Source organism: Lolium rigidum, chromosome 3 (genome assembly GCF_022539505.1).
Source record: "Lolium rigidum isolate FL_2022 chromosome 3, APGP_CSIRO_Lrig_0.1, whole genome shotgun sequence".
Classification (NCBI taxonomy): domain Eukaryota; kingdom Viridiplantae; phylum Streptophyta; class Magnoliopsida; order Poales; family Poaceae; genus Lolium; species Lolium rigidum.
Window position 1 is genome coordinate 118180762 of NC_061510.1, and position 27176 is coordinate 118207937.

A 27176-nucleotide genomic window follows, 5' to 3' on the forward strand; every position below is an offset into this window, starting at 1 on the left:
GCCCGGCTTACGTATTCTTCAGCAGATTACGTGTTACAGATTTGCCCGTTTACCCGTTAGCAACCGCGACCTCCTATCCGGATCACACCCGCGAAGCGACCCTCCTCCAGTCTCTGCCTTCTCTCTCCGTTCCGTACTGCGCTAGGGCTCGCAGTCGCAGGAGGCCACCGGACCGCGCCATCCCGCCGCTCGCCGCTGCCGGAGAAAGCCTCTTCCGGCCGCGCGGCCCTTCTTCCAACCTACCAACAGTCCAACACCAATCAGGAATCCCCAAATCCAATTGTCCACGAATTTTCCCCAAATCACACGAAACCCTAGCCCTGCATCCTCTGCCTCCTCAAGGAGACCGCCGAGGCACAACACAGCCGCGTCGTCGCGGGGCGTGCCGCGGGCGCGCGCCTCGGAGGTGGGTTGGGCGGCGGTGCCGTGCAGCCGTGCTGGCCAGGGCGGGCTGCAGCACCGCGGCAAGGGGCCAGGGGCACGCAATCACCCAACACGGGTGACTTAATCGGCTACTCGCTGCCACCGGTAAGAGTTTTTGTTATCAGTGATCTACCTTCTAATGGTTTCTGAAACCAAATCGGTGGATCTCCCACCTCTCTCCCTTCTGGCGCGAATTAGGACAGCATTACCTTTTTGTTTGTGCATTCCTGGCCCAGACTATGCTGAATTCATAACCAGATTGGTGGACTTACAGAAGCTGCAGTAATTCCGGTAGTGGCAAGCATAGCATATGCAATGTCTTGGAGTTCTGATTTGTAAAGAATGCCCACAAGTTTCACGGGTTTTGCTGCTAGGGTTGTAGGGTGCGTTTGGATTACAACCAAAAAATGGCAAATCCTAACGAATTTGGTCGCTGTTTGGACTGACGCCAAAATGTTGGCTCGCCCACTGTGCCCGGAGCCTGCCCATGTAATTTTCGCCCACACGAGGGCGATGGAATTCTTTGCCAAAAAATTGTTAGTTCGCCTGCCCGCTTCTCCTTGGTGTGTCCCATGCAATTACTGTCTGTATTTGGTACAGGTGAACCGTAGGTAGCTATTTCCAACTGCACCACTCGCATCTGATTCTCCTGGCTCAAGATTTATTTTCTTGTTGGCTGCATTTTAAAAATAAATGCTACCACCATTTATATTGATTTAATTGGGATTAAATAAAGCACTAGCTATTTTAAGTTGTCAATGTATGCCAAGTCAATTGGTTAAAATCCAAATGGAGGCACTACTTTACCGAAATTTTGTATGATGCAATGGCTGTAATCCAAACAACAACACCTTAACAAAATATTGGTAATGCCCTTGCTTTGGTCATGCCAAAATTTTGGATGGGCTAGTTGGGACTCAAATCAAGCGCACCCGTATACTTGAACCTATCTGGGGTCTTCCTCTGTGAAAATTTCGGGGGGTGGGGGGTGGGTTTTGACCATTGATAATATGCCCTGCTTTAGTTTGAAATCGATTGTATGCCCTTTCTTCTTTGTCTTCTTGATTACATGCCCCTTTTAAGTACTAATGTTATTATAGATAATAAAACAAATTGTGACATACGACCTTTGAAAAATTTGCAAATTTTCCAAACCTGTTTGTGTATATATTTCTGTCCCCAAGGTTCAACAGTAAGTACCTCTACAATGTGCCTAAAATAAACAGACAGAGATGCTTGGCCCATGGACGGCCGTGCCCTAGGCCTTCCATCTGCCTCTGGTCCCCTACTCCGCCGATAGCCGCACCTGCCCTAGCTGACGGTCGGCTCCCAAATGTCCTCCTTGCCCTCTGATTTGGACCCTTTCTTCTCGTGGTTGTCCAAGGTGATGCATGGAGAAGAACTACTCCGCTGAGAGGTGCGCTGCTTGAGCGAGGAAGGGGATGGCTGCGGCCTGCGGCGGTGGGGGCTATTACCTGGGGGAGTTGGATGGGGCGTTGGGCTAGAAGGCGGGCTTTTCATAGTTCACTCATAGCTTTACCGATATAGCCTAGCTGTTGTTCGCACTAGAATTTCAACTTCTACATTATGTATGGCTGCTCTGCCACTATCCACATAATTGTACATGTATCTACTGTTTGAAGAGAAATTTCTGTTAACTATGGCTCATCCATATCATTGGACCTAGAACAGTTGTTTCAGATGAATCCCACAAACTATTCGTTTTCTCCATGTGTCTTGGTCATCCATTTTTTTCTTCTTGTAAATGTCTTTATGTGTGTGCTTTTAGTATGAAGTATGTATTGCCCTCCGTTACTTGGGGTTATAGTATTCTGCACCATTTATGTCCATTCGACATTTGATTTATCTCTTGTCTGAGATCCAAACTCAATACTCTTCGTTAATATTATTCTTGTATTTATGCTTTATTGTTTCTAACTCCAGGTGGCGTTGTTGACATGGATTCTGTAAACCACCAACCTTCTGCTAACGCAACCTCTGTTAGTATGATACCCCTGGATTTTCCTAGCCAGGCACTCGAGAAGATTAATTCTGTGAATAAAGTGATTCCATCAGATGTTCCATCCGAGGCTCCTGTGGATATTGATATGAGGGAAATTTACTTCCTCATTATGCATTTTCTATCACATGGTCCGTTTAAGCGGACTGTTGGAGAACTGTGCAATGAACTTCTGGAGCATCAGCTGCTACCTAGAAGATACCATGCTTGGTATTCACGTGGTGGTATTCATAGTGGCGAAGAAAATGATGATGGTGTGTCACTCCCTGTGGGTTACCGAAAGTTACTTGAGAGGTACAAGTACATCACTCTATTTGTTTTGTAGCTCTTATCTGGGTCTGTGTTCCTCATTCAGTGTTTATGTGACTAACTTAGTACTGATGAAGCTCATGATTCAAAAATCTAGTTATTTTATAAAGTTCACGACATATAATAATTATCACACTTACCTTCCAGAACAGTCAACTTATATCTGCTCTTTTTTTTCTGAACGATCTAATGCAATCAAGGTTTTTGCTTACTAGTGTTGTGCTGCTTTTAGATACCCTCACATTGGTAAAGACCACTTGGTGAAGCTTTTAAAACAACTGATGGTTAGTTCCTGCCGCCCAGACAACCTGATTGGAGGCAGGTCTCCAAATGCTGCTGATGTTCCAACGCTTCTAGGCTCAAACTCCTTTTCCCTTCTTGCATGTATGTATATTAAGTACTTATAGGCTTTAAAGTCTTCCTTTTCTCTCCATTTTTAGAGCTATTTATAACATCATTTGTTGCAACTCAATGTTTCAGTTTCAAAGTTTGTTTTATGTTCAGTGAAACTCAGTCTTACTACTTAATGTGCTGATGCAAATTTTGGCAGCTGATAGAGGTGGTCAAGATAAGGAAACTCCCAGGCTGCCGAGGTATCTCCGTTGGCCGCACATACAGGCTGATCAAGTTCATGGTTTAGGTTTGAGAGAGATTGGTGGTTTCACTAAGAATCATCGAGCTCCGTCTGTACGTGCATCATGCTATGCCATTGCGAAGCCATCTACCCTTGTTGAAAAGATGCAGATTATAAAGAAATTGAGGGGTCATCAAAATGCCGCATATTGTGGTTCGTTGAACTTTCTCGCTTTCTGAATTTATATGTTCAAGGAAACTATTTGAATATTGGACAAATCACTTCCTAAGCACTTCACTTGGATAACATTTTCTGAAACATAGTGATTTGGCTCAGAATCATTACCGAATTGTGATCATTAACACACTGCCATTCCAATAATACAGTTTTGAATTTTAGTAAAGGGTGGGTTAAATAGTCAAATTTGTCCTCAAAATCGAACTGATCCTACCTGTCAGTGCCCCCTCACATGCTAAACAAGCACGCAGTACATGATTCCTCCAGTTGCGTCACAAACACGCTGTACATGTATCCCTCTGGTTGTCACAAACACACTGTACATGGATCCTCCAGTTGTATCTGGTACAGGGCATTGATAGGTGGACTAAATTTGCTCTCAAGGAAAGAATATTTTTTTACCTCTCTTCACTCTCCCACAATATCTATATTGTGTAGTCTCAAAATACCACAGTTTCACATAGTCCCTGAGCTAAATCATGACTATGGTGGGTTTTGCAACTGCCGTCCAAGTAATGTTTCTGGGAGATAATTTTTCCTTGAATATTTGAAGTTCTATTGTCATGCTTGTTCTGTAAAATTACTGTTTAGGCTAGTTAAATGTTTTAAAAGTTCATACAGTGGATTATGCGCCAGCGTTCACTCAACAAAAATTCCGTGATATTAGCTGAAGAATTCACCAAATGCATGCCAATTATTCTGTTTTTAAAGATCTTACTGTTTTCCTATTGTGTCTTCAACTAATGCAACATCTGCCTTTTGTTCTTTGGTTGTCTTCTCCAGTTCATCATGATTATCCATCTGCTCCTTTCCCCTTTTAGCTGATGTAATGTTGTTTGCACTGTTCCTGCTTCCGCAGCTACTTTTGATCGCACCGGGCATTATGTTATAACTGGTTCTGATGATCGCCTTGTCAAAATATGGGCGATGGAAACAGCATTTTGTCTGGCTAGTTGCCGAGGCCATGAAGTAAGCTTTGCTCATTGCAATGCAACATATAAATATCCACAGCCTTTTATTAAATTACTTTCCATTTTCTAAATTAAGGGTGATATTACTGACCTCGCGGTGAGTTCCAATAATGCTGTAGTGGCATCGGCATCCAATGATTTCATCATTAGAGTGGTAAGGTTGCTAGTTTATGTACTTTCAAAACTTATGATAGCGGCCTTTCTTCCTTTCAATTCTAATGTATGTGTTTACTAAGCAGTGGCGTATACCTGACGGCATGCCAATGTCAGTGTTAAAGGGTCACACAGGGGTTGTTACAACTATCGCCTTTAGTCCAAGGGCAGGTGCTGCTTTCCAGCTATTGTCGTAAGTGTTTCTTTTTTCTTTGTATTTTCCTGATATAGCAGTCTTTACAATTATTATGATTAATGATTGTACATACAAGCTGAATGGCAGCAATGGTACAAATGAAAAAAAATCCCTTTACAAGCCTGTGGTACAAGTCATTTCCAATCTGCTTGAAAGCAAATGCTTATCTGTACAAAGTTAAAAGCAAGGTTTGCCCAAGTTAGAGAAAACTGAACCTACCCTGGAAAAACTCTCTGATGTCTTTTGTTCATTTTCATACTATTCCTTAATAATCTGAGAGTAACTATAGTTACTAAACCTGTGAAGTTATATCCTTTTGTTTCCAACATGGTAGATCCTTGCATTGTGTGCCGATTTTGATATTCTGCTATATCATCAAATTTATGAAAAAGTTTTTGTTCTCTTATGTTCTTGTGATAAACGTCACTACTGTTTTGCTGTCTGTACCGTCGTAATTTTATTAGAGTTTTTGCTTCATATTGTAAGTTCTTTGCTCCTCCTAACTATCACATCATATTGAGCAGGTCATCCGATGATGGGACATGCAGGATGTGGGATGCCAGATACTCCCAACAACCTCCACGGATATATATACCAAAGCCTCCAGATGTTGCCCCTGGTTAGTTCATTGAAGCTTGTCTATTGCATTTCTGTGGGTAATGTCTACATTTATTTACTCCAACCACATGGTGTTGATGCTAGGCAAGAGTATTGATGCATCTTCTAGCGCTGTTCAAGTTCAACCGACAAATCACCAAATCTTATGTTGTGCATTCAATGCTAATGGAACTGTATTCGTTACTGGCAGCTCAGACACTTTTGCAAGAGTATGTTTTCTTGTTATCCACTGCCGTCTTATGTGCTTCTGATTTTACTAGGAAAAGTTGAATTGCCTTTTCTCATCTGAAGTGTTCATTTCAGGTTTGGAGTGCTTGCAAGAGTGGTTCTGAGGAACATGACCAACCGAATCATGAGATGGATGTATTATCAGGCCATGAAAATGATGTAAACTATGTGCAGTTTAGTGGATGTGTGGTATCTAGATCCTTTTCAATTGACAGCAGCCACACCACTAAGGAAGAAAATAACCTTAAGCTAAGATATTCAGGGTCAGTATTTTTTTTGTGTTTATGGAGTTGTAATCCTTCACTTTATAAATCTCTTGCTGTACATGTTCTTAGTAATTTCTGTAGTTCATTTAGTTTTTTAACCTCACCTCCTGACCTCCAACTGGTGGTTATTGTTGGCTTCAACAGTTCTAGATCTTCTGAGTTTGTCTCCTTTTGCCAGGTTCAGACATAGTATTGTTACCTGCTCCCGTGATGGCAGCGCAATTATATGGGCGCCACGATCTCGAAGATCACATGTAAGCTAATGGGACCTAAAACTCCACATTTTGCTCCTGACAAACATTGTTTCAATATTATGGTTACAACGATTTGCATAACTGCAGGTGTGTTTTGGTAGAAATGTAGCTGGTATTTAGTGTTATAGTTTTATCTTTTAGTTCCACTCGATATTTTTTTTTTGCATAACTTGTTCCCTGCACCAAACCAGGGAAAAACTGGACGCTGGACTCGCGCTTACCATCTTAAGGTACCACCACCTCCAATGGCTCCCCAAACAATTCGCGGTGGTCCACGCCAAAGACAACAGCCAACCCCTCGTGGTGTCAATATGATTGTTTGGAGTTTGGACAACCGCTTTGTGCTTGCTGCTATCATGGGTATGTTTGGTCTATGTCTTCTTATATTTTCACTGTGATCCTACTGATGTTCCTTTTATTATTCAGATATCTGCATGCATTGCCATTTGAGCTTTCTAGTATTCCTAGTGTGCAGAAACTGATGTTGTTATTACATGGTTAATCTATCTTCACCATCCTCATTTGTATTCATCTCTCTAAACACGTCTAAATATGTTCTGCAGATTGTAGAATTTGCGTTTGGAATGCTTCTGATGGGAGCTTGGTGCATTCACTGATTGGCCATAAGGAATCAGTAAGCATGCTCCATGCAGTCTATGCATTATCCCTTTTGGTTGACACCTTGTTATTGCAAATTGATACCTAGTACAGTTTTATAGTTTTTGTGCATGTCATCTTTGTGAAACTGTGAACTTTGTGCAACTCATCACTGCATGCTGTTCATGAGAGCACTAGTGAAAGCATAATGAAGTAACTCCTTGTATTTTCTTTGTAAATATGCTGGCAAAGAGTATGGGATAAAGATGATAAAACACACATGGAAGAGAAAAACTGGGAAATGGAGTTTTAAATATGTTAAAAGTAGAAGTTCCCTATGAGTATGGCAGTATGAGTTGCATTGCATATTTTTGCCACTACAATTGAAGACTTGATCTCTTTGTGCAAAGATTTCATTTGTGTAGTAACAGTATCGTCCTTGATCCCATTGGTGTTATGATCTACACTTTATCGATGCATTTCACATCCATTCGGTCGTCCAATCATGACACCAACTTCTGTATTGGCGCTTTGGCAGCCAAGTATGTTGGTACAGTTTGATCTATATGCTTAACTGTTACAGTTTCACACCAATACCTACTATTTATTGGGACTAATATTTTTTTGTCCTATAACGTTGTCGATATTAACTTTTGGGATGAGCATTTAGGATCTAGGAACGGGTCTCGGCTGGTGTAGTCCTATCAAAGTTGGTACGATTTCCATATGGATATCTTTGCATCTGTCGAACCGGTTTAATGGAAAAAGCTCCGGAAGCTCTATTTGATTGCAACGTTGTGAATTTCGTCCTCTTCTTCTGCACTTTGTCGTCAATTTTGTTTTTAAAGGTTGGCCCTTACATAAATAGATGTACTCTGATTAATTCTGATCACATTCATTATCAACAGACATTTGTTCTTGATGTGCATCCATTCAACCCGCGTATAGCTATGAGTGCTGGGTATGATGGAAAGACGATCATCTGGGATGTAAGTTCCTAACTAGATCTGTCAATCTTTATCACTACCTTCAGTCCTGAAAATATGTTATCATTGTATCCAGATATGGGAAGGAAAACCTGTACAGATCTACGAAACTGGTCATTTTAAGCTTGTTGATGGCAAGTTCTCTCCGTAAGTGTCACTGTAGAATCTCTTCACATTCTCAACAACAGCAACTTTTCTTTTGGCCCTTAAGCAAATGTACACTTTGCCATATGATAGAATTTATCTGTATTACTTTTGTAACAACATCCGGGTAATTCTACTAGTAATCCATAAAATGTTAGGAGAATGAAGAGAAACACCAGATACATAGTGAAGGATTACTTCTAAATTTTAAGGATGTTCCATAAAAGCTTAGGAAGGTTGTGATGGTTTCCTAGTAAAACTTTCAAAATGTTACCACCTCCGTTCTTCTTTAATGGACGCGGGAGTAGAACCTAGTTAGTAGAACTTATGTGCATGTTAGGCGTCAATTAAACACGTCCGGAGGGAGTGCATAGTTTACCTAAAAAAAACAGTTCTGTGCAGAAGTGATCCTTGACTAATGCTAGCCATGGACGCTCTGGGGCTCGCCTAATTCAAGGCTACACTCGGTATACACTCTTCCATGGTGTGCGCACTCGCTGGAACGCTTAAGCTACAGCATGACAACCATGCTGGTCAAAATAAGCTGATCCCCTCGGTATTCTAGTTTTCTGTTACAACCACACAAAATAATATGACTCTTCAACTGCCGACTTTAGTTTTCTGTGTACTGTTGGGATTTAACATAGAAACATCAATATCTTGCCAAATCAAAAATTGTATCATTCTCAATAACCATAGATTTCTGATATATCTGAATTTTATTTGTCTTCTGTTTTTGTCTTGATGTTTTGCTGGATGGACATTTAGGGACGGGACATCACTTGTCCTCACTGATGAAATTGGGCAAATATTCATCATTGGTACAGGGCAGGGTGAGTCACAGAAGGATGCAAAAGATGAGCAGGTACATGAACTGTTGCTGAATTACCAAGTAATTGGGGAGAATGCTTAGTGCAAACCAATTTTAGTCATGCAAACTGCCATTATCCTAGTGGTCATGGGTCTGTTTGGATCCTTTGCTGCCCTCGCCTAGCTATGCTAAGTTCAGCTAGCCCATTTGTGTCATATCCCACATGAGCTATGTTTTGTTGTTTGGTTGTATTGCCTTGGGTCGTGTGTCTCATGTCATTCTCCATGACCGCTCGGTTGTCGTCGTGAGAGAGCCAATACGGCTCTCCCGGACAGGCAAGCATTTAGCTACAGTTATGAGTGAGCTTGCCTGAAATGGCAAACAAATTATGCCTCTACCAAATGCAAATACTTGTTAGACAAGACTAGAGCTATCCTTGTTTTAGATCCAAACACAATCAGTACAGTTGGATGAGGGGCAGTTGATATTCTAATTTTGTCATTTATAACTTTCTAGTCTATCAGTGCCTTATGGCTTAAGCCATAAAATTATCATCATGTTGCGCTCTAGGATGTGTTTGGATCCTTAGCTTATCTTGCTTAGCTAGACTAGATGAAATTAACTCAGCTGGGCATAGCAAAGAAAAGCAAGGTGAAGGTGGCTTTGTTTGGTCGGTCATAGGCAAATCACAATGTCCGTGCCGGTTAGAGGCTGATGAAACAGTGCTGTCTCACCTCGCCCATACGAGAGAGCCAATTCAGCTAGCCTCCAAGTTTTTTATTGCGTTACTATTAATCTAGCCAAGCAAAGCAAACCCTCTATGACATCACCTAACAACCATCCTTGCCTAGCAAGGCTAGGAGACTAGCTTCAGAACCAAACACACCCTTGATTTCTTAAACTGACCTTACTGAAAGCTCAGCCAACAACTCACATTGATAGTTTGAATGACTGTACCCAGATATGCTTGCACTGCATACCCCCTCCCCCCTCTCCTTGGGGAAATATTTTACCTTTATACAATCAGTGATGCTCATTATTCATCTTTTACAATAGTTCTTTCTTGGAGACTATCGGCCCCTTATTCAAGATACAAATGGGAATGCTATTGATCAGGTTCGTCTGGTGATATGAATCATCTGCTCTTTGCATTGCATTAGCTGACTAAGTTGTCTTATTTGTTCGGAATGTTTAATGTTTTTATTTTCAGTTTGTTCTTTAACTGTACCATCGGAGTTATCATGTTAACTGTTTCAAAGATCTATTTGTAATACTCATGTATTTACATTTCCCCCCTTGTTTTGATAGACGAAATGGAGTTATCAGTATCATGTATTGCTTTCAAGAAAATTCTTAGACTTGCTTTCGTGATAGCATACATTTTATTGGTTAGTGAAGTAATATTGTCAGTTGATTTGGACTCCCTACAATTTGTTAGTCTGTTTGTGACTGCCAGCTATATTATGAAGAATACCACATACTACCGACATTGCAATCTACTTCTGAAGTGCTGCTATCTCAGCAGTTAAGCAAGCGGGATTATAAGCTGTCAAATCCTGTTTCTTGAGTGAGGACCACTCTGCTGATTGGCAGAATACTTTGACGGCAATATTGAAAGTACACATGTTGAAGTTCTGTTAATTACCTACTAGGAGATGTTTATAAACTGCAAGCATACTGTACCAGAATAATCATCTGATCAGTACACTTAATGTGCTTGTGAATAATTATAATGTATTAATATATTTTTCATATATCTAGTGCTTGCGTGGTACTACTCTTACATTCTCACCAGAAGTCATAGAAGGGGATTACTTACTGTAACTGGTCGTTTTTGCTTATCGAAACAACAAAGGATTGTAGGACTAAGGAATGTTAAAACATGAACATATGTCTCCAGATTCCAAAAGCTACTGTACACATGCTTGGGCTGGTATTTTTCCAAAAGAGGAATATTGAACCGATCGTACTTGCCTTTGTAAAACTGTGCTTTTCTCTGTTTACAAAGTGTATAATGCGATACCAGATTGTCTTAATGCTGCTTTTACTTAATGTATCCAGGAAACACAGCTTCCACCTTACAAGAGAAATATTCAAGACCTTCTGTGCGACTCGGGTATATAACTTTTCTGCCTTTCTATCTTTGGCATAGTACAGTAATTTTATTTGCTGTACATGCTTATAATTGTTATTTCCTAATTACCAATTGCAGGTATGATACCATACCCAGAGCCTTTTCAGAGCATGTACCAGAAACGCAGGCTAGGTACCCTGGGTATTGAGTGGCGACCTCCCTCTGTAAATTTTGCTGTTGGCCCCACATACAATGCAACCACTGGCGAATACCAAATCATCCCAATTATTGATCCAGATAGGTGGGAACCACTTCCAGAGATACCGGACTTCTTTGAGTTTGAGCCAGAAAACGAAGTTATCTCTGATGATACTGATTCTGAGTACGACGGCTTGGATGACAATTCGAGTGAAGGAGAACCGGGGGTATTGAGTGGCGATTCCTCTGGTGCTTCATACTCAAGTGCAGAGATTGATGCAGATAACCTTAATGGTACCGCTAATCGCCGCAGATCTAGAAGAAAGAAGAAAAAATCTGATGTAAGAGGCAACAGTTGAGATCATTCCATCTTCCTTTATGCTGCCTTCTAACCTTTCCTCTTATTGTCCTTTTATTGTCATCTTCTACAGGCTGATCTTGTTACTTCATCTGGTCGGCGAGTTAAGAAAATAAATTTGGATGGGCATGATGTGGCTACGACATCACGGCCACATAGAGGTAGGAAGTCTAAGATTGGTCGTTCTAGCAAAAGGAAAAGATCCTCCAAATCTAGGGGACTGAGACCTCAAAGACGTGCTGCCCGCAACGCACTCAGTTTCCTCACAAAGATAGGAGCTTCATCGGAAGAGGATGAAGATGACTCAGGGGGTAGTCTTTCAGACAGTGAATTCAACACAGAGAGCACTGAAGCTGAGCAGTCAGCGCGGTATGGTCAGCCAAGATATGGTAGAGAGAGTAACCATTATGATTCAGAAGATGTTACACAACCTTCTCATTTCACTGAAACTCAGGGAAATTCTGGAAATAATAGAAAACTGATCCTGAGGATACCACGGCGTGATTTAAAAACCCAGTTTCCTTCAAAAAATGGAAACACAGAATCATCCACTGAGGACAAAGCGGTGGTGTCACTTGCAGCGGCCAAACGCGAAGCCATTGAGCCAGAACTAGCTTTTGAGCTTGGAAGTTCCTCTGCTTGCAAGGCTGAACTATCAACAGATGGATATCAAACTACGATCTCTGGTCTGCACAATGGTTCTGCTGTTCACAGTAATGACAAAATCAAATGGGGTGAAGTTAAGCGACGATCTTCAAAGCGTTCCAAACTTGTTGACTCTTCTGGAAACATGAGGCCCTCTTTAGATAATGCACTTTCACAGGGTCTTGATGAGTCTGGTAGTGAGAAGACACCTCATGAATATGGTAATGGCATCCAACAAATGGTTGAGCAGAATGTACAAATAAGTCAGCATGCACATTTGGATAGCATCCATGAAAACCATAATACTGATGATAATAGTGAAGTTAATTTGCCTGGTGAAGAAAGGTTAACCAACAACAATAGTACTCACGTGGTGGAAGAAAATAACAAGGGATGCAGCGAACAGTTCTACGGTACTGAGCCTATATCCTTTAAACTGAAGTTGTCGAGGTCAAGGGGCTTTGTAGATGGAGCAAGTTCATCAGATAAATCAAAGACTACTGCAGTAGGGAGTGACATGAACTCTGAGCATGATGAAGTTTCCATGCAGCATGACGAGGTTTCTGCCACCAATCAACATAGAAGCAGTGACTTCACTAGTGTATCCAGAAGTTTTCAAGAACGCACAGATAACGGTACTTGTTTGCATGACTCAAAAAAGTTACACTTCGAATCTGCCAAGACATGCACTGCAGTGTACACAAGGTCGAAGTCAAGTAAGTACAAAAAAACCCCGGATCCAGATGCTTATGGAAATGGAGATAGCACTTCTATCTCTAATGATGGTGGATATCAGCCTCCTCCAGACTACAGTCCAGCTACACCTACTGGTAGTTTGCGAAGAAGTGCAAGGAGGTCATGTGCATACACTGATGATGCTAGAGGAAAGGATGCTATCTCTCATGAGAAAAAATCTTCCCATGAAGCATCAACAAGTGGTAGACAAACTGCTCCAAATGCGCGTGAAACGTGGGGATCAACATCAAGATCTGAGAGGTACACAAAAGAGAGTGGCAACTTTCCTGATACACATCTATTTGAGAAAAAACAGCAAGTGTCCAAGTATCCATGGCTAATGTTGCTAGAGCATGAGGATATTTACCGCTATATTCCCCAACTTGATGATGAGGTTATGTACTTGCGCCAGGTAACTTTATTCTTGCTGTATTGTGTATAAAGCATGCAGATGACTTTGGTGTAAACATCATTTATGAAGTAAACTTTCTGTGTGCTTGTTATTGTTCAGGGTCATGAAGAATATCTTAATGAAACATTATCATCATTGCGTAAATGCCCATGGAATTGGATCGAAGGCCTTAAAGCTGTAGAGCTTTGCAAAATTAAGGTTCTTGATTACAAATCTCATATTGGGTCCGGTGATAGCTGCTGTAAATTAACAGTGGAGTTCATTGATCACGCTTCAAGCGGATTTGGCGAATACTTTGAAATCACATTGCCTGAACTAGTTAACTTCCCTGATTTTCTTGTGGAAAGAACACGGTTTGAAGCTGCTATTACGCAGAACTGGGTTGTCAGAGATAAGTGCAAAGTTTGGTGGACCAATGACTCTGAGGAAGGAGGAGGAAGTTGGTGGGAGGGACGGGTAATGGCAATAACGCCTAAGTCACCTGATTTTCCTGACAGTCCATGGGAGAGATATGTCATAAAGTACAAAAATGATGGTTCTCATCATCCTCATAGCCCCTGGGAGCTCCATCCTGCTACTAGCTCATTGGCTCCATGGAAACATCCACATATTGATCCCATTGTCAGGAACAAATTGTTATCAGCAGTGACCAATTTACAGAAAATGTCTCGCACAAATCAGGTGGAATTAATTTATTTTTGATGTTTACAATCTTTGGCCACTCTTTCGTTGTTGTTTTAACTGTCTACTGTATTTCTTTGTGGATCTGCAGGATCGCTATGGTGTCCTGAGGTTAGACACTGTTGCAGGAAAACCGGATTTCATAAACAGGTAATTCTTGTGTAAATGCATTTGGTGCTGATACTTCTCCATTTAGCAACAAAAGGGCGAACACCGATTACCGTATAATCTAGATAATGCGTTGCACCATGTATTATAAAATCACCCTATTGTCGATGAGGTTACTTTTACGCCTATATTTGGTTGAGGTTTAATCAATTTCATATAGCACTAAATGTAGTTTTTTGAGTGAGTTGTAGCTGACAGATACTTAGGAAATGTGAACGCTAACTTTTACTAAACTACCTTCTTGGGTTGGCAAATCTCATAGCAATCATCAACTTTAATACGCTAATGACATTTTTTCATCAAAATCAAATAAATACTTTGACATCAGAAGGTTCTGGCTGCACATCTTTGAGGCCACTGTTGTTAAAACAAAGATTTTATGATTTTCTTTGAAACAAGGTACATAAACATCTTACCAACGCATACTCATTTGTATGTTGAATATGGTGTCTTTGTGTTCATGCGTTTGTCTTTTGTCTTTTGTATATTCATATGAAGTGAGCATCTAGGATATCAAGAGGCCCCATATAGCTTTATACTTATTTATTTTATATCAAACTTTAATAGTGCATTTCGACGATGGTTTTGGTGCATTACATACATATATACCTACACAGTCCTATCAAATATTGGGAAGCACTCCCTCCGAACCAAATTACCCGTTGCAGATTCAGTGAACCCGGACACATTTTAGGCAACATTTTGCCTGAATCTGCGACAATTAATTTGGAATGGAGGGACTACTTTCTTAGTCCGATTCCTCCTTCCTGAGAATGGGTGGTTTGGAAAAATGCTGTGTATGAACTATGAAGTATATTGGGTGCTTTTTGTTTATGAAGTAACATCCACTTTCAAAGAGGCGCTCCTGTTAAAAGATTTTGCTGCACTACAGGTTTCCTGTCCAGTTCTCCATTGAGCTGATCAGGGCAAGGCTACATAACAATTACTATAGAACTTTGGAGGCTGTCAAGCATGATGCCAGGGTGATGCTTGCCAATGCTGATTCTTATTTTTCAAAGAGCACTGAGATTCGCAGGCTATCTGATTGGATCCAAGATAACCTGTTATCACTCTAGGTGGAGGAGCTCTGTGCTCAGTTGTCATGCTTCCTTTTTATCAGAATTTGCCTCAGCCTGTGAGATGATTCTCCATTTGTTTTACTAAGGCATAGTTCTGTTAGAGGAAAGCCATAGTAGTTCGTAGGTCTGAGGAATTCAGCTTAACATTTTGGAATTCTTTAATCCCTCGTTTGCTGATACAAATTGATCTTAAAACAGCACTCTGACCATTTGACCCCTTGTAGCCGTCAAGAAAGGTCGATAGTCCTATTGGTAAAGAAAAGAAGAACTTGAGAGCTTTGCTAGAAAAGATGTCAATGTGTAAATATCTGGTAGAGGAAATGCCCTAGCAGATTATTGAATTTGTATAGACCTTAGTACACCATCAATAAAGAGAAGGCGAAGCAAAAGTTCATTATCATCATCAGTATTATGAGATTACACGTTGAATAGAATCCTTATAGAAAAGTTGGAATCCAATCGTGCGCAGCAATTTCTCGGCTTGACCGAATGGCAACTCACATGTTTTTTTCTTTTCGAAAGCATGACAAAGGCGTGCCTTATTTTATTTTTTATAGAAGGTAGAACTCCACTTCGGCAAATCCGAAGATAGCCACCACCAACATTACAACTCAGAACACAAAAGAGCCTACCAAGCAACAACAAAGCTGCTTCTTGAACGTCGGGCACCTTCCAAGATTGAGAACTTCATCTTCCAAGATCTCCACCACCAACATTACAACTCAGAACACAAAAGAGCCTACCAAGCAACAGCAAAGCCGCTTCTTGGCTAACGTCGGGCACCTTCCAAGATTGACAACTTCATCTTGACTCACCATGCACCCTTCATGGCGAAAGGAGGTGGTGGGACTCGGTTGGGCCCAAGAAAGACATCCTCTTGGCTCCCGGCGTACATGGTGTCTAGGTGTAAATGGATAGGATAATTTTCACACCGAAATCGATGCCGAATCCATTTTAAGGTATCCATATATGATTTTAAAGAATTCAACGGATAATGATATCTGAATCCGAAGTGGTGCTCCAAATACGGTATATGATATGGTATAGCAAATAGCATGCCGATATGGATTATCCAAAATTAAATGAGGATAATCCAAAGATTTTAAACTGGATAATCTAATTTTTAAGTTAAAAGCCAAGATCAATCTTGCAAAGTTAGTAGTTATTAAGTTACCAAATTCATTTGGCAAACATGTTTAGTTCTACATTTCTATCAATGCTTGAGTTTTAGTGCTCTGTGTCTCTTTTTTCTTAACTACACAAGACCGAAAGTTGAAATCTCTCAAGATTTGCCAGAACTATAACTACATATCGATGAGAGCATATATCTGACTATTTCTATTTTCGGTCTGAGTCCGCCTCATTTCCGATTCGAATCCGCAGTCCGATATATCCGCATTCGAATCCGAAACTGATCAATATCCGCACTCCGAGAAAAATATATGGTATGAGCAAAATCTGATCTGCTCTGATCCGTTTACATCCCTACCTATGATGATCAAACATGGAACGAGCACCGGAGGAACAGAATAGGAGCCTGCAAAGCCGTGCCTCCAGACGCGATGCTCTCAACAGAGTGACGATGTAGAGGACTCACACATTGCGCTGGTTCACTCCAAACCTAGGCTTTCGCCGGAGACATCTACCAAACCGCAATGGGCGTGGGGAAGTGCCGACATACTCAACAACGCCTCCAAGGAGGGTAACTGATGAGGACATCCCTACCTCACTACTACCTCCGTCATTACCAACTGAAGATGAACCTGCTGTGAAGCTCAAGTCCAATGAAGTCAGGATTGGACCAATGACACGAGCTCGTGCGAAGCTACTTAAACAACAGGTGAACTTATTCCTAAACGATACCTTGATTGATGAGAACTTTATACTGCCTAAGTCCTATTACTTATGTATCATCAGGTATGAAGAGGAGACAAGCATCGCACGAGAAGGAGAGGAGCAGCTGGACGTGAAGATGGACGTAAAGCTGGACAAGGAGCTGGACATGAAGATATCTCATGGACGCGCGAGGGAGGAGCGGGAGGAATGCGCGAGAGGAGAAGAAGAAGTCCAGGCCGGTCCAGCGTCCTGGGCACTTATATAGGGGCCGGTCTGACCGGGCGCTGGACCGGCCTGGACTTCTTCTTCTCCTCTCGCGCATTCCTCCCGCTCCTCCCTCGCGCGTCCATGAGATATCTTCATGTTCAGCTCCTTGTCCAGCTTCACGTCCATCTTCACGTCCATCTGCTCCTCCTCGTGCGATGCTTGTCTCCTCTTCATACCTGATGATACATAAGTAATAGGACTTAGGCAGTATAAAGTTCTCATCAATCAAAGTATCGTTTAGGAATAAGTTCACCTGTTGTTTAAGTAGCTTCGCACGAGCTCGTGTCATTGGTCCAATCCTGACTTCATTGGACTTGAGCTTCACAGCAGAGTTCATCTTCAGTTGGTAATGACGGAGGTAGTAGTGAGGTAGGGATGTCCTCATCATCTCCCCCCCCTTCAAAAGGCGTCGACCCCGACGCTCCAAGGTCTTCTCCGTCATATGGTGTCAAATCAGCAACATTGAAAGAATTACTAACTCATCCTCTGGAAGATCTATCGAGTATGCATTATCATTGATGTTGGCAAGCACTTTGTAAGGACCAGCACCCCGAGGCTTTAACTTAGACTTCCTCAGCTTCGGGAACCTATCCTTGCGAAAATGTACCCAGACCAAATCACCAGGCTTGAACAACATCTCCTTACGCTTCTTATTCATCCGTGCAGCATTGCTCTTGCCTTTCTTCTCAATCAACTCTTTAGTCTTCACATGAATCTTCTTCACAAAATCTGCCCTCTTTGATGCCTCCATATTAACTCTCTCATGTATGGGCAAAGGCAACAAGTCAAGTGGAGTAATGGGTTTGAAACCATACACCACCTCAAAAGGACACAGCTCCGTGGTAGAATGTACCGCCCTGTTGTAAGCAAACTCCACATGCGGCAAACACTCTTCCCACTCCTTCGAGGTTCTTCTTGATCATGGATCTCAACAGTTGTGACAATGTTCTATTCACCACTTCGGTTTGACCATCGGTTTGGGGATGACAAGTAGTGCTGAACAGCGAGCTTCGTCCCCGACTTTCTCCAAAGCGTCTTCCAGAAGTAGCTCATAAACTTCACGTCACGATCGGAAACAATAGTCTTCGGGACTCCATGTAGACGTATTATCTCCCCGAAAAACAGGTTAGCAATATGCGACGCATCGTCGCTCTTGTAGCAGAGCAATAAAGTGTGACATTTTAGAAAATCTGTCCACTACCACAAATATAGAATCATGGCCTCTTTTAGTACGCGGCAAACCCAACACAAAATCCATACTAATATCTTCCCAAGGTGTAGTAGGTGCCGGTAACGGAGTATACAAACCATGAGGCTTCAGCTTGGACTTGGATTTGTTGCAAGTAATGCATCTTCTCACATATCTATCCACGTCCCGCCTCATCTTTGGCCAATAAAAGTGGTCAGCTAGCATGAGTAGCGTCTTCTCACGCCCAAAGTGACCCATCAAACCTCCGAGCATGTGATTCCTGCAATAAGAGCAAACGCACAGACGATTCTGGAACACATAGTTTGTTAGCTCTAAACAAGAACCCATCGTGTATGTGATACTTTTCCCATGCTTTACCCATAACACACAAACGGTGGTTCAGCAAAATCATGATCAGTCGCATATAAATCACATAACACCTCTAATCCAGGAATTTTAACATCAAGATGGGTTAATAGCATAGTCTTCCTAGATAGAGCATCAGCAACAATATTATCTTTTCCCTTCTTATGCTTAATAATGTATGGAAAAGACTCAATGAACTCAACCCACTTAGCAAGACGCCTATGCAAAGTAGATTGGGCTTTCAGATATTTCAAAGCTTCATGATCAGAATGTATGATAAATTCTTTTGGCCACAAATAATGTTGCCAAACCTCAAGAACTCTAATTAAAGCATACAATTCTTTATCATATATTGGATAGTTCAACTTAGCACCGGAAAGTTTCTCAGAAAAATATGCAATTGGGCGACCCTCTTGCATCAACACACCACCAATTCCAATACCACTAGCATCACATTCAATCTCAAATTGTTTATTGAAATCAGGAAGTGCAAGCAACGGTGCAGAATTTAACAATCGTTTCAGTTCATCAAAAGCATGATCTTGGGCAACGCCCCACTCAAATGCAACACCCTTTTTAGTCAATTCATTCAAAGGTGCAGCAATAGTAGAAAAATTGGGCACAAAACGGCGATAAAACCCAGCTAGACCATGGAAACTTCTTACTTGACTCACATTCATGGGAGTAGGCCAATTTTGAATAGCTTCAATTTTAGACACATCTACTTCTACTCCATGCTTAGAGACAACATATCTCAGAAATATGACCTTATCTTTGCAAAATGTGCACTTCTCAAGATTACCATAGAGTTTACTATCACGCAACACTTGCAAAACATGTCGAATATGTATAATATGATCAGATTCATTGCGGCTGTAGATTAATATGTCATCAAAATACACAACCACAAACTTGCCAATAAAATCACGCAAAACATGGTTCATCGGTCTCATGAAAGTGCTAGGTGCATTAGTTAAACCAAAAGGCATTACTAACCACTCATATAAACCAAATTTTGTTTTAAAGGCGGTTTTCCACTCATCCCCTTCTTTCATCCTAATTTGATGATAACCACTACGCAAATCAATTTTAGTGAAAACAGCAAGCACCACTCAATTCATCTAGCATATCCTCTAAGCGGGGAATAGGATGACGATATCGAATAGTAATGTTGTTTATCGCTCTACAATCTACGCACATACGCCATGTACCATCTTTCTTAGGAACAAGAATAACAGGAACAACACAAGGACTAAGGCTTATGCGGATATAACCTTTGTCGAGTAGCGCTTGTACTTGCTTCGTATCTCCTTCGTCTCTTCGGGGTTCGTTCTATATGGTGCCCGATTGGGTAGCGAAGCTCGGGAATCAAGTCGATTCGATGCTCAATACCTCGCAATGGTGGAAGTCCTGCGGGTACCTCGTCCGGAAACACGTCGCCAAATTCCTGCAAAACATTAGAAACACCAATAGGAAGAGGGGTCATGTCGTTAGAAACCAAAACCGTACCCCTGTACAAGAGCACAAGAGGCATGGTTGTAGGATCCTCACTAAATTCTCTCATGTCTTCTTTGGTGGCTAATGAGACTAAGGAATTCACTCTCTCACTTTTCGTTATATCACTCACAACATTACAATTCTCTCGCCTATCTATGGATGCATCCTCCAAGTTTACTTCAATCTTCTGACGAGACTCATTGACAATTTGTTGTGGTGTCATAGGCTGTAAATTGATTTTCTTGCCCTTGAACTCCAAGTGGTATGTATTAGCACGGCCATTATGTTGCACAGAACGGTCATAGAGCCAAGGCCGTCCCAATAGTAGGTGACACACCGTCATAGGAACGAAATCAAAATCAATGCAATCCTTATACGGTCCAATAGCAAACTCAACACGTACCATGTGGTTTACCTTCATCTCACCATTGTCGCTCAACCACTGAATATAGTATGGATGCGGGTGCGGTAGATACTTCAACTTCAGCTTGGTACATAACTCCTTGCTTGCTAAATTGCGGCAACTCCCGCCATCAATAATGACCTTGCAAGCCTTGTCAGGACCAACTAAAGCCTTTGTTTGGAACAAATTGCAGCGCTGAGTAGATGCACTAGGCAACACATTAAGAGCACGCTGCGACACAACAATGGTGCGAGCATCAGACGGATATGCATCTTCACCATCAGTGTCATAGTCATCATCTTCCGGAGCATTAGGATCAACATCATCTCCAGTCTCGTATTCATTGTCCTCATTTATAACCATGACTTTGCGGTTAGGACAATCTCTCTTGAAGTGACCCTTGCCACCACATGTATGACAAACCATATCACGGTTACGCGCAGTAGACACATTAGAGCCACTCGTACTGGTAGCAGATTCGGACTTCTTTGTGTTAGACACTGAAAGATCGAGATGTCGCCTAGAGGGGGGGGGGGTGAATAGGCAATTACAAACTCTTGCGGATTTGTCTTGTAAGAATGCGGAATTAAACTATCGTTTAGTTTACAAGCACAAACCCTAAATATGCTAAGCTCAACTAAGTGTAACAATAGCAACTAGAGCTAAGCAAGATAGGCACAAGATATATGTAGCACAAGTGATAGCAAGATATATATACTTCATGCACGATGGCTATCACAAGGAAAGAGAGCTCGGGTATAGAAATAACCGAGGCACGCGGAGACGAGGATGTATTCCCGTGTTCCCTTGCTTTGCAACAAGGTACGTCACGTTTGGAGGAGTGGAGGTCCCACGAAGGATTCCCCGCGCCACGAAGGCTCACCCTATTCTCCGAACCACACCCACGAAGGATAATGGCCCTTTCCTTATGGTTAGCTTTTCCTCCGCTCCGGAGATGGCAAGCTCCACAACCACTTCACAAGCTCCACGAAGGAGAAGCCGGGGCCCCTTCACAATCTTCCACGAAGAGATCACCGGGACACCAACCAAGCCAACTAGGAGGTCACCCTCCAAGAGTAACAAGCTCACGGTCTCTCACTCGAACAAATCGTGGTGGAGAGCTCAACACTATGCAATGATGCAAAGCAAGAACACCGGAGGTGTTCAAGTCCTTCACACTCAAATCCCACCAAAGCAACGAATGCTAGGATGAGATTGGAGAGGAAGAACAAGGGGGAAAGTCAACTAAAGACTCCAAGATCTAGATCCCAAGAGATTCCCTCACTTAGAGAAGAAATGGTTTGGTGGAAGTGTAGATCTAGATCTCCTCTCTCAAATCCTCAAATATGAGCAAGAATCATGAGGGGGAACAAGAGAGAGAGCAACTTCTTCAAATGCAACAATGGAGGTGAGAGAAAGAGGAATAAGTAACTAGCTCAAGGTGGAAGAAGAGCTATTTATAGCATGGGAGCAAATAAAACTGTTGGGGGAAAAAGATAGAAAAACGGGCAGAAAAACTGGCCAGAAAAACGGCCCAGCCGGCTGCCAGGCCGGTCGACCGGAGCAGCAGCCGGCCAGGCCGGTCAGCAGCCCGGTCGGACCGGCCCAGCAACCGGGCGCCAGAAGCGCGCGCGTGGGCGGCAGGTAGGCGTGGGGCGCGCGGGCTGTGCAGTGCCGCGTGGGCCGCGCGGGGCGGAGGCGGCCCAGCAGAGATTCCGGCCGGACCGGGGTGCGCGCCGGCAGGCCGGTCGTGGACCGGGCCTGCAACCGGTCATGGGCCAGAAGCCCCTGGACACAGCCCGGATGGCATCAGTGCCGGGTCCGGTCGCGGACCGGGTGGGCCGGTGGCCGGTCCGGTCAGACCGGCCGGTCGGCTGGCCCCTTCTTTTTCTTTTTCCTTTTATTCTTTTCTCCTTTTCCTTTTTCTTTAATAACTAATGCTCCCGAACTCCGATTGACATGAAACCAATTTTTTTGGAAAGATAACAACGAATAGAACCCCAACAAAAACATGAAATATGGAGACTCCTCACATAACATTTTTAGATGATTTTAGAGAGGGAGTCTCCCACAGTCAAGAAACGGTAAAGACGTCCAAACTCGAAAACGCAATAGAAGATGCATGCGGATTCCGTTTTCGATGAACTTGGGCTTGTTGTAAAGCTAGCAACAAGCTCAAGAACCTCACACAGAGAAACACCAATAAGCAATAGGGATATGCAAAGTATGCAAAGGATTGAGCTCCCTAAGACGATGTGATCAAGTTACCCAACCGAAAGCCCCTCTTGATAGTGCGGCTATCTATCCTATAATCCGGTCTCCCATCAACCACCTCGAGACCGGTAAAAGGAAAACCTATCAAGGTCATACCTTTGCCTTGCGCATCCCGCTTGATCTTGATGATAACACTTCAAGCTCTACACAAGCCGGAATGCCACACTTGACCAATGTTGCTTCGTGAAGACTCACAAATGCTCCCCCATACACTATGATGGGAAAGCTCCATTGATGCACATCTTCACTAGTCCATTATCACCAAATGGACGGCAAGCTTCAAGCATGTGATTCACTCAAGATGCTCATCTTGAACTTGCCCAATTCAACCTTGTATCTCCTCATACTCACATAATATAGAGCATGGCTAATATTGAGTTCCACATAAGAACTCCATCTTCATTTCTTCTTCTTGATCATATCACATATATATCTTCATACCGATGATCTTGATGCCAATACACAAGGTATACCTTTATCTTCATGGCATCCATACTTGAATCCAACACATGGAGAACAAGTAGTACCTATGGAATATTCCTTCATATAAACTCAATGAAAACATTAGTCCATAGGGGTTGTCATTAATTACCAAAACCACACATAGGGGCAATGTACCCTTACAGACACATTGGAGACCGGTTTACTAGGCGGAGTAGAGTAAGGTGCGGAGCGCGTCGAAGGCGCCGGCGCCGAAGATGGTGCCGTGCGGGGTGTGAAACGCCCACCTCCTGTAGCTCGACCTTTGACCTTTGCTTCGTCGACCAACTGTGATTCAGCTTCTCTTGCATGATGTAACAATTATTCATATTGGTGTAGCTGTAGTGACGAACAATGCCTTTGATATCATACTTCAAACCGTTGAGGAAACGCTGCATTGTCATCTCAAGAGACTCACGGACACGGCCACGCTGCATAAGCATCTCCATCTCCATGTAGTATTCATCCACAGTCTTCACACCTTGTCTCAAAAGAGTCAGCTTATCATATATATTCCGCAAGTAATTTGTAGGCACAAAGCGAGAAGTCATTGCCTCCTTCATGGCACGCCATGTGCGTATAGGCTGGTCATCATCCTCTTCGCGATTACGAACAAAAGCATCCCACCAACGCAAAGCGTAGCCATCAAACTCAGAAGAAGCAAGCTTGATCTTCCGGTCTTCAGTATAATGTGGATGTAAGCTCCACAACTTCTCAGTCTTGAGCTCCCAAGTGAGGTATTCTTCAACATCAGCTCCTCCTTCAAACTTGGGGATAGAAAATTTGGGCTTACCCAAACCATCTTCGTCATCTTGTCCACGACCATTGCGGCCAAGTGGAGCCCAACCGCGAGGACGATTACCACGTGGCGCATCACGAGCATTGTGTGCGTCATCTTGAAGCTCAAGATCTTCGTCATCGTCTTGTTGTTGTTGCGCGGTCAAATTCTCAACAGCTAAGCGCAAATCAGCAAGATTACGTTGTACATCCGTCATTTGATCTTGCATGGTAGTGACGGTCACATGAGTAGCATCCAGCTTTTGGGAAATCTCATCAATCTTCCCATTAAGCATCTCGTCCTGAGCGCGGAATTCACGTCGCATCTCATTACGAAGAGCCTCATACTCCCTCCATGTGATGATATCTCGCAGCACTCTTGTTTTCCTGGTTAACAATTTTATGATCACTAGCAGACATCGTTAGTAGATTAGTGCACTAAATCAAAAATATATGGTGGTACTCTCACAACTCACTCAAAACTGATAAGAAAAGGAAATCTTACCGTTCCAAAGTAAATTAGTGTTGCTTACCACTTGTAATAACAACTAGTGCACGGATGTAGCGAAGCGAATATCAAGGGTATAAGAACAAATCACACGACAAAGCAGGGTATATGTGGGGCTGTAGGTAGGCTACCTATTTGCACCAATAACAAGCTCTAGCGCTGACCGTAGACACCCAAGGATACTCACACAAGGCGATATAATGGGGCAATGCAACTATATGTGGGAAAAGTTGCAATGCACAAGAGAGACGCTAGCAAAGCTCAACTAGACAGGCACAAGATTGCTCAACTAGGGGTGCAGTAAAGTAAACTTAGGCCTTCACTTGATTCAACTAGCACTTCACTTTTCTTTTTGGATTTTTTTTCTTTTTGTAGAACACACGCAGCTATGTAGCTCTTTTTGCTTCTTTTCAATTTTCTCCTTTTTTTGACTCAACTCCTTGATAACACGGCAAACAGAAATATGCAAAGCACCGATAACCTAACGAGCTGCCTGTCGAGCGGTAAAACTAGTCTATTCTGGGGAAGTTCCTAGTCACTTTATATCGAAAGGCTGTGTCTATGGTTGGGAACAAGCACACTGTACGCTATGTGGACTCGGAGTAACAAAACTGACTCACTATGATAAACTAGATGATAGAGAAAACACAAACCCTAACAATACTAGATGGAAAGAAAAAGATACGCAAAAACAACTACGAAAAGCAACTAAAACTCGAAATTAGTGCAATCTAAGGCTATGGCAAACCCTAACCCTAATTTTTTTTATGGCTTTTTCTGGATAGGAAAACACACACAACTCAACTATGGGGTGGATTGTGGATGGCTTACCGAGGAAAACTGGAAATCTGATACCAAGATGATAAGGGGTGGCCCGATCTTCTCAGTAAGCAACGGTGGTGATGATGATCACGGGGTGATGGCAGCGGAGAAACACGACGATGAAGTGGATGATAACTTGTATGACGCAACGAGATCTCTCGATTGGTCCCCGTCGCCAATGCAACAGCTCTCAACCCCGCAAGATATTCGCAACTCCACACACTTGCGCACGTAGCCGCCGACCACGAAGCGGTAAGTTGCAATCGTCTAATTCCCAATGGAACAGCAGATCACACAAGACTTTTTCAGGATCTACACAATATCAAGCAATATGGTGTAGGAATTCAATAGTTTTGCTAGAGCAAACAACTAAGAACTAGGGTTTATCTTAAACGTGGTCTAAAGCAGCTAGGGGGGCGTCCTGGGCACTTATATAGGTGTCCGGGATGAGTTCTGGTCGAAAAGATACAAGAATAACCGACCCAGAATAGATCTGGTCGAGACAGACTCGGACTGGTCCGGTCTGGAATCCGGTCAACCGGGCTGTGGACCGGGCGGGCCGGTCTGTGGTCCGGTCAACCGGGCGGCAACCGGGAAACTGCGAAGTTTCCGGTTTCTGCCCGGTACGATGCACTCCCTCCGGTTGGCGGCCGGTCGACCGGGCCAGGGACCGGGCGGCCCGGCGTGGGGGCCGGTCTGACCGGGCGCTGGACCGGCCTGTACTTCTTCTTCTCCTCTCGCGCATTCCTCCCGCTCCTCCCTCGCGCGTCCATGAGATATCTTCATGTCCAGCTCCTTGTCCAGCTTTACGTCCATCTTCACGTCCAGCTGCTCCTCTCCTCCTCGTGCGATGTTTGTCTCCTCTTCATACCTGATGATACATAAGTAATAGGACTTAGGCAGTATAAAGTTCTCATCAATCAAGGTATCGTTTAGGAATAAGTTCACCTGTTGTTTAAGTAGCTTCGCACGAGCTCGTGTCATTGGTCCAATCCTGACTTCATTGGACTTGAGCTTCACAACAGGTTCATCTTCAGTTGGTAATGACGGAGGTAGTAGTGAGGTAGGGATGTCTTCATCAGTAACAACGCCGACGGGTGCCATCGCTGCCGACACTGACCGAAGACGGGATATACTTTTGTCCGTTTGTCGCACACTTCCCATCCTACTAGCTGGATTGGGGAAGCCATCCATGTTATTAACACTGCCGCCACTGCAACACCCCGCCAACCAAAACATTGTGTTCCACCAACACCCAGCACAACCAAGAAGATGCTCACCTCAACCCCGAATGAAGATGCAGCCTCGGACCACCTCCAACGCGTATCGGGCCGCCATCACCGCTGTAACACCCCAAATTTCAAAACAAAGAGAAAATGAATTTCCTTTTTCCAAAAATGAGAACCAACAAAAACTTTTCTTACTTTGAGTGCTATGCATAGTGCTCATACCTAATACTTGTGTTTTGCCATGATGAGTGTTATTATGCTTATGTGATAAACCCTAAAACCCTAAAGTAATCAAGTGAAGATCACAAACCCAATAAAATAAAAGAGAAAGAAATCAAATAAGAAAAACCCTAAACCTTGATCTTCTCAAATACAAATGGATCTATTTTGA

The 27176-nt window shown here is 42.8% G+C and overlaps 1 protein-coding gene across 1 annotated transcript; it reads left to right on the forward strand.

The window, feature by feature from the left end:
* Positions 1-408: 408 nt before the first annotated feature.
* On the forward strand, positions 409-15182 carry LOC124702223 (bromodomain and WD repeat-containing protein 1-like; the record flags this gene model as incomplete). Its single annotated transcript, XM_047234348.1, is given in 23 exon segments — positions 409-528; positions 2368-2737; positions 2985-3136; positions 3303-3539; positions 4423-4532; positions 4611-4688; positions 4774-4880; positions 5408-5502; positions 5586-5710; positions 5805-5992; positions 6174-6249; positions 6441-6609; positions 6813-6883; positions 7755-7835; positions 7909-7979; positions 8745-8841; positions 9844-9903; positions 10849-10903; positions 11000-11400; positions 11491-13209; positions 13309-13890; positions 13982-14040; positions 14951-15182. Coding segments are annotated over 22 exon segments (5073 nt in total). The 3' UTR covers positions 15135-15182.
* Between the last annotated feature and the right edge of the window lie 11994 nt (positions 15183-27176).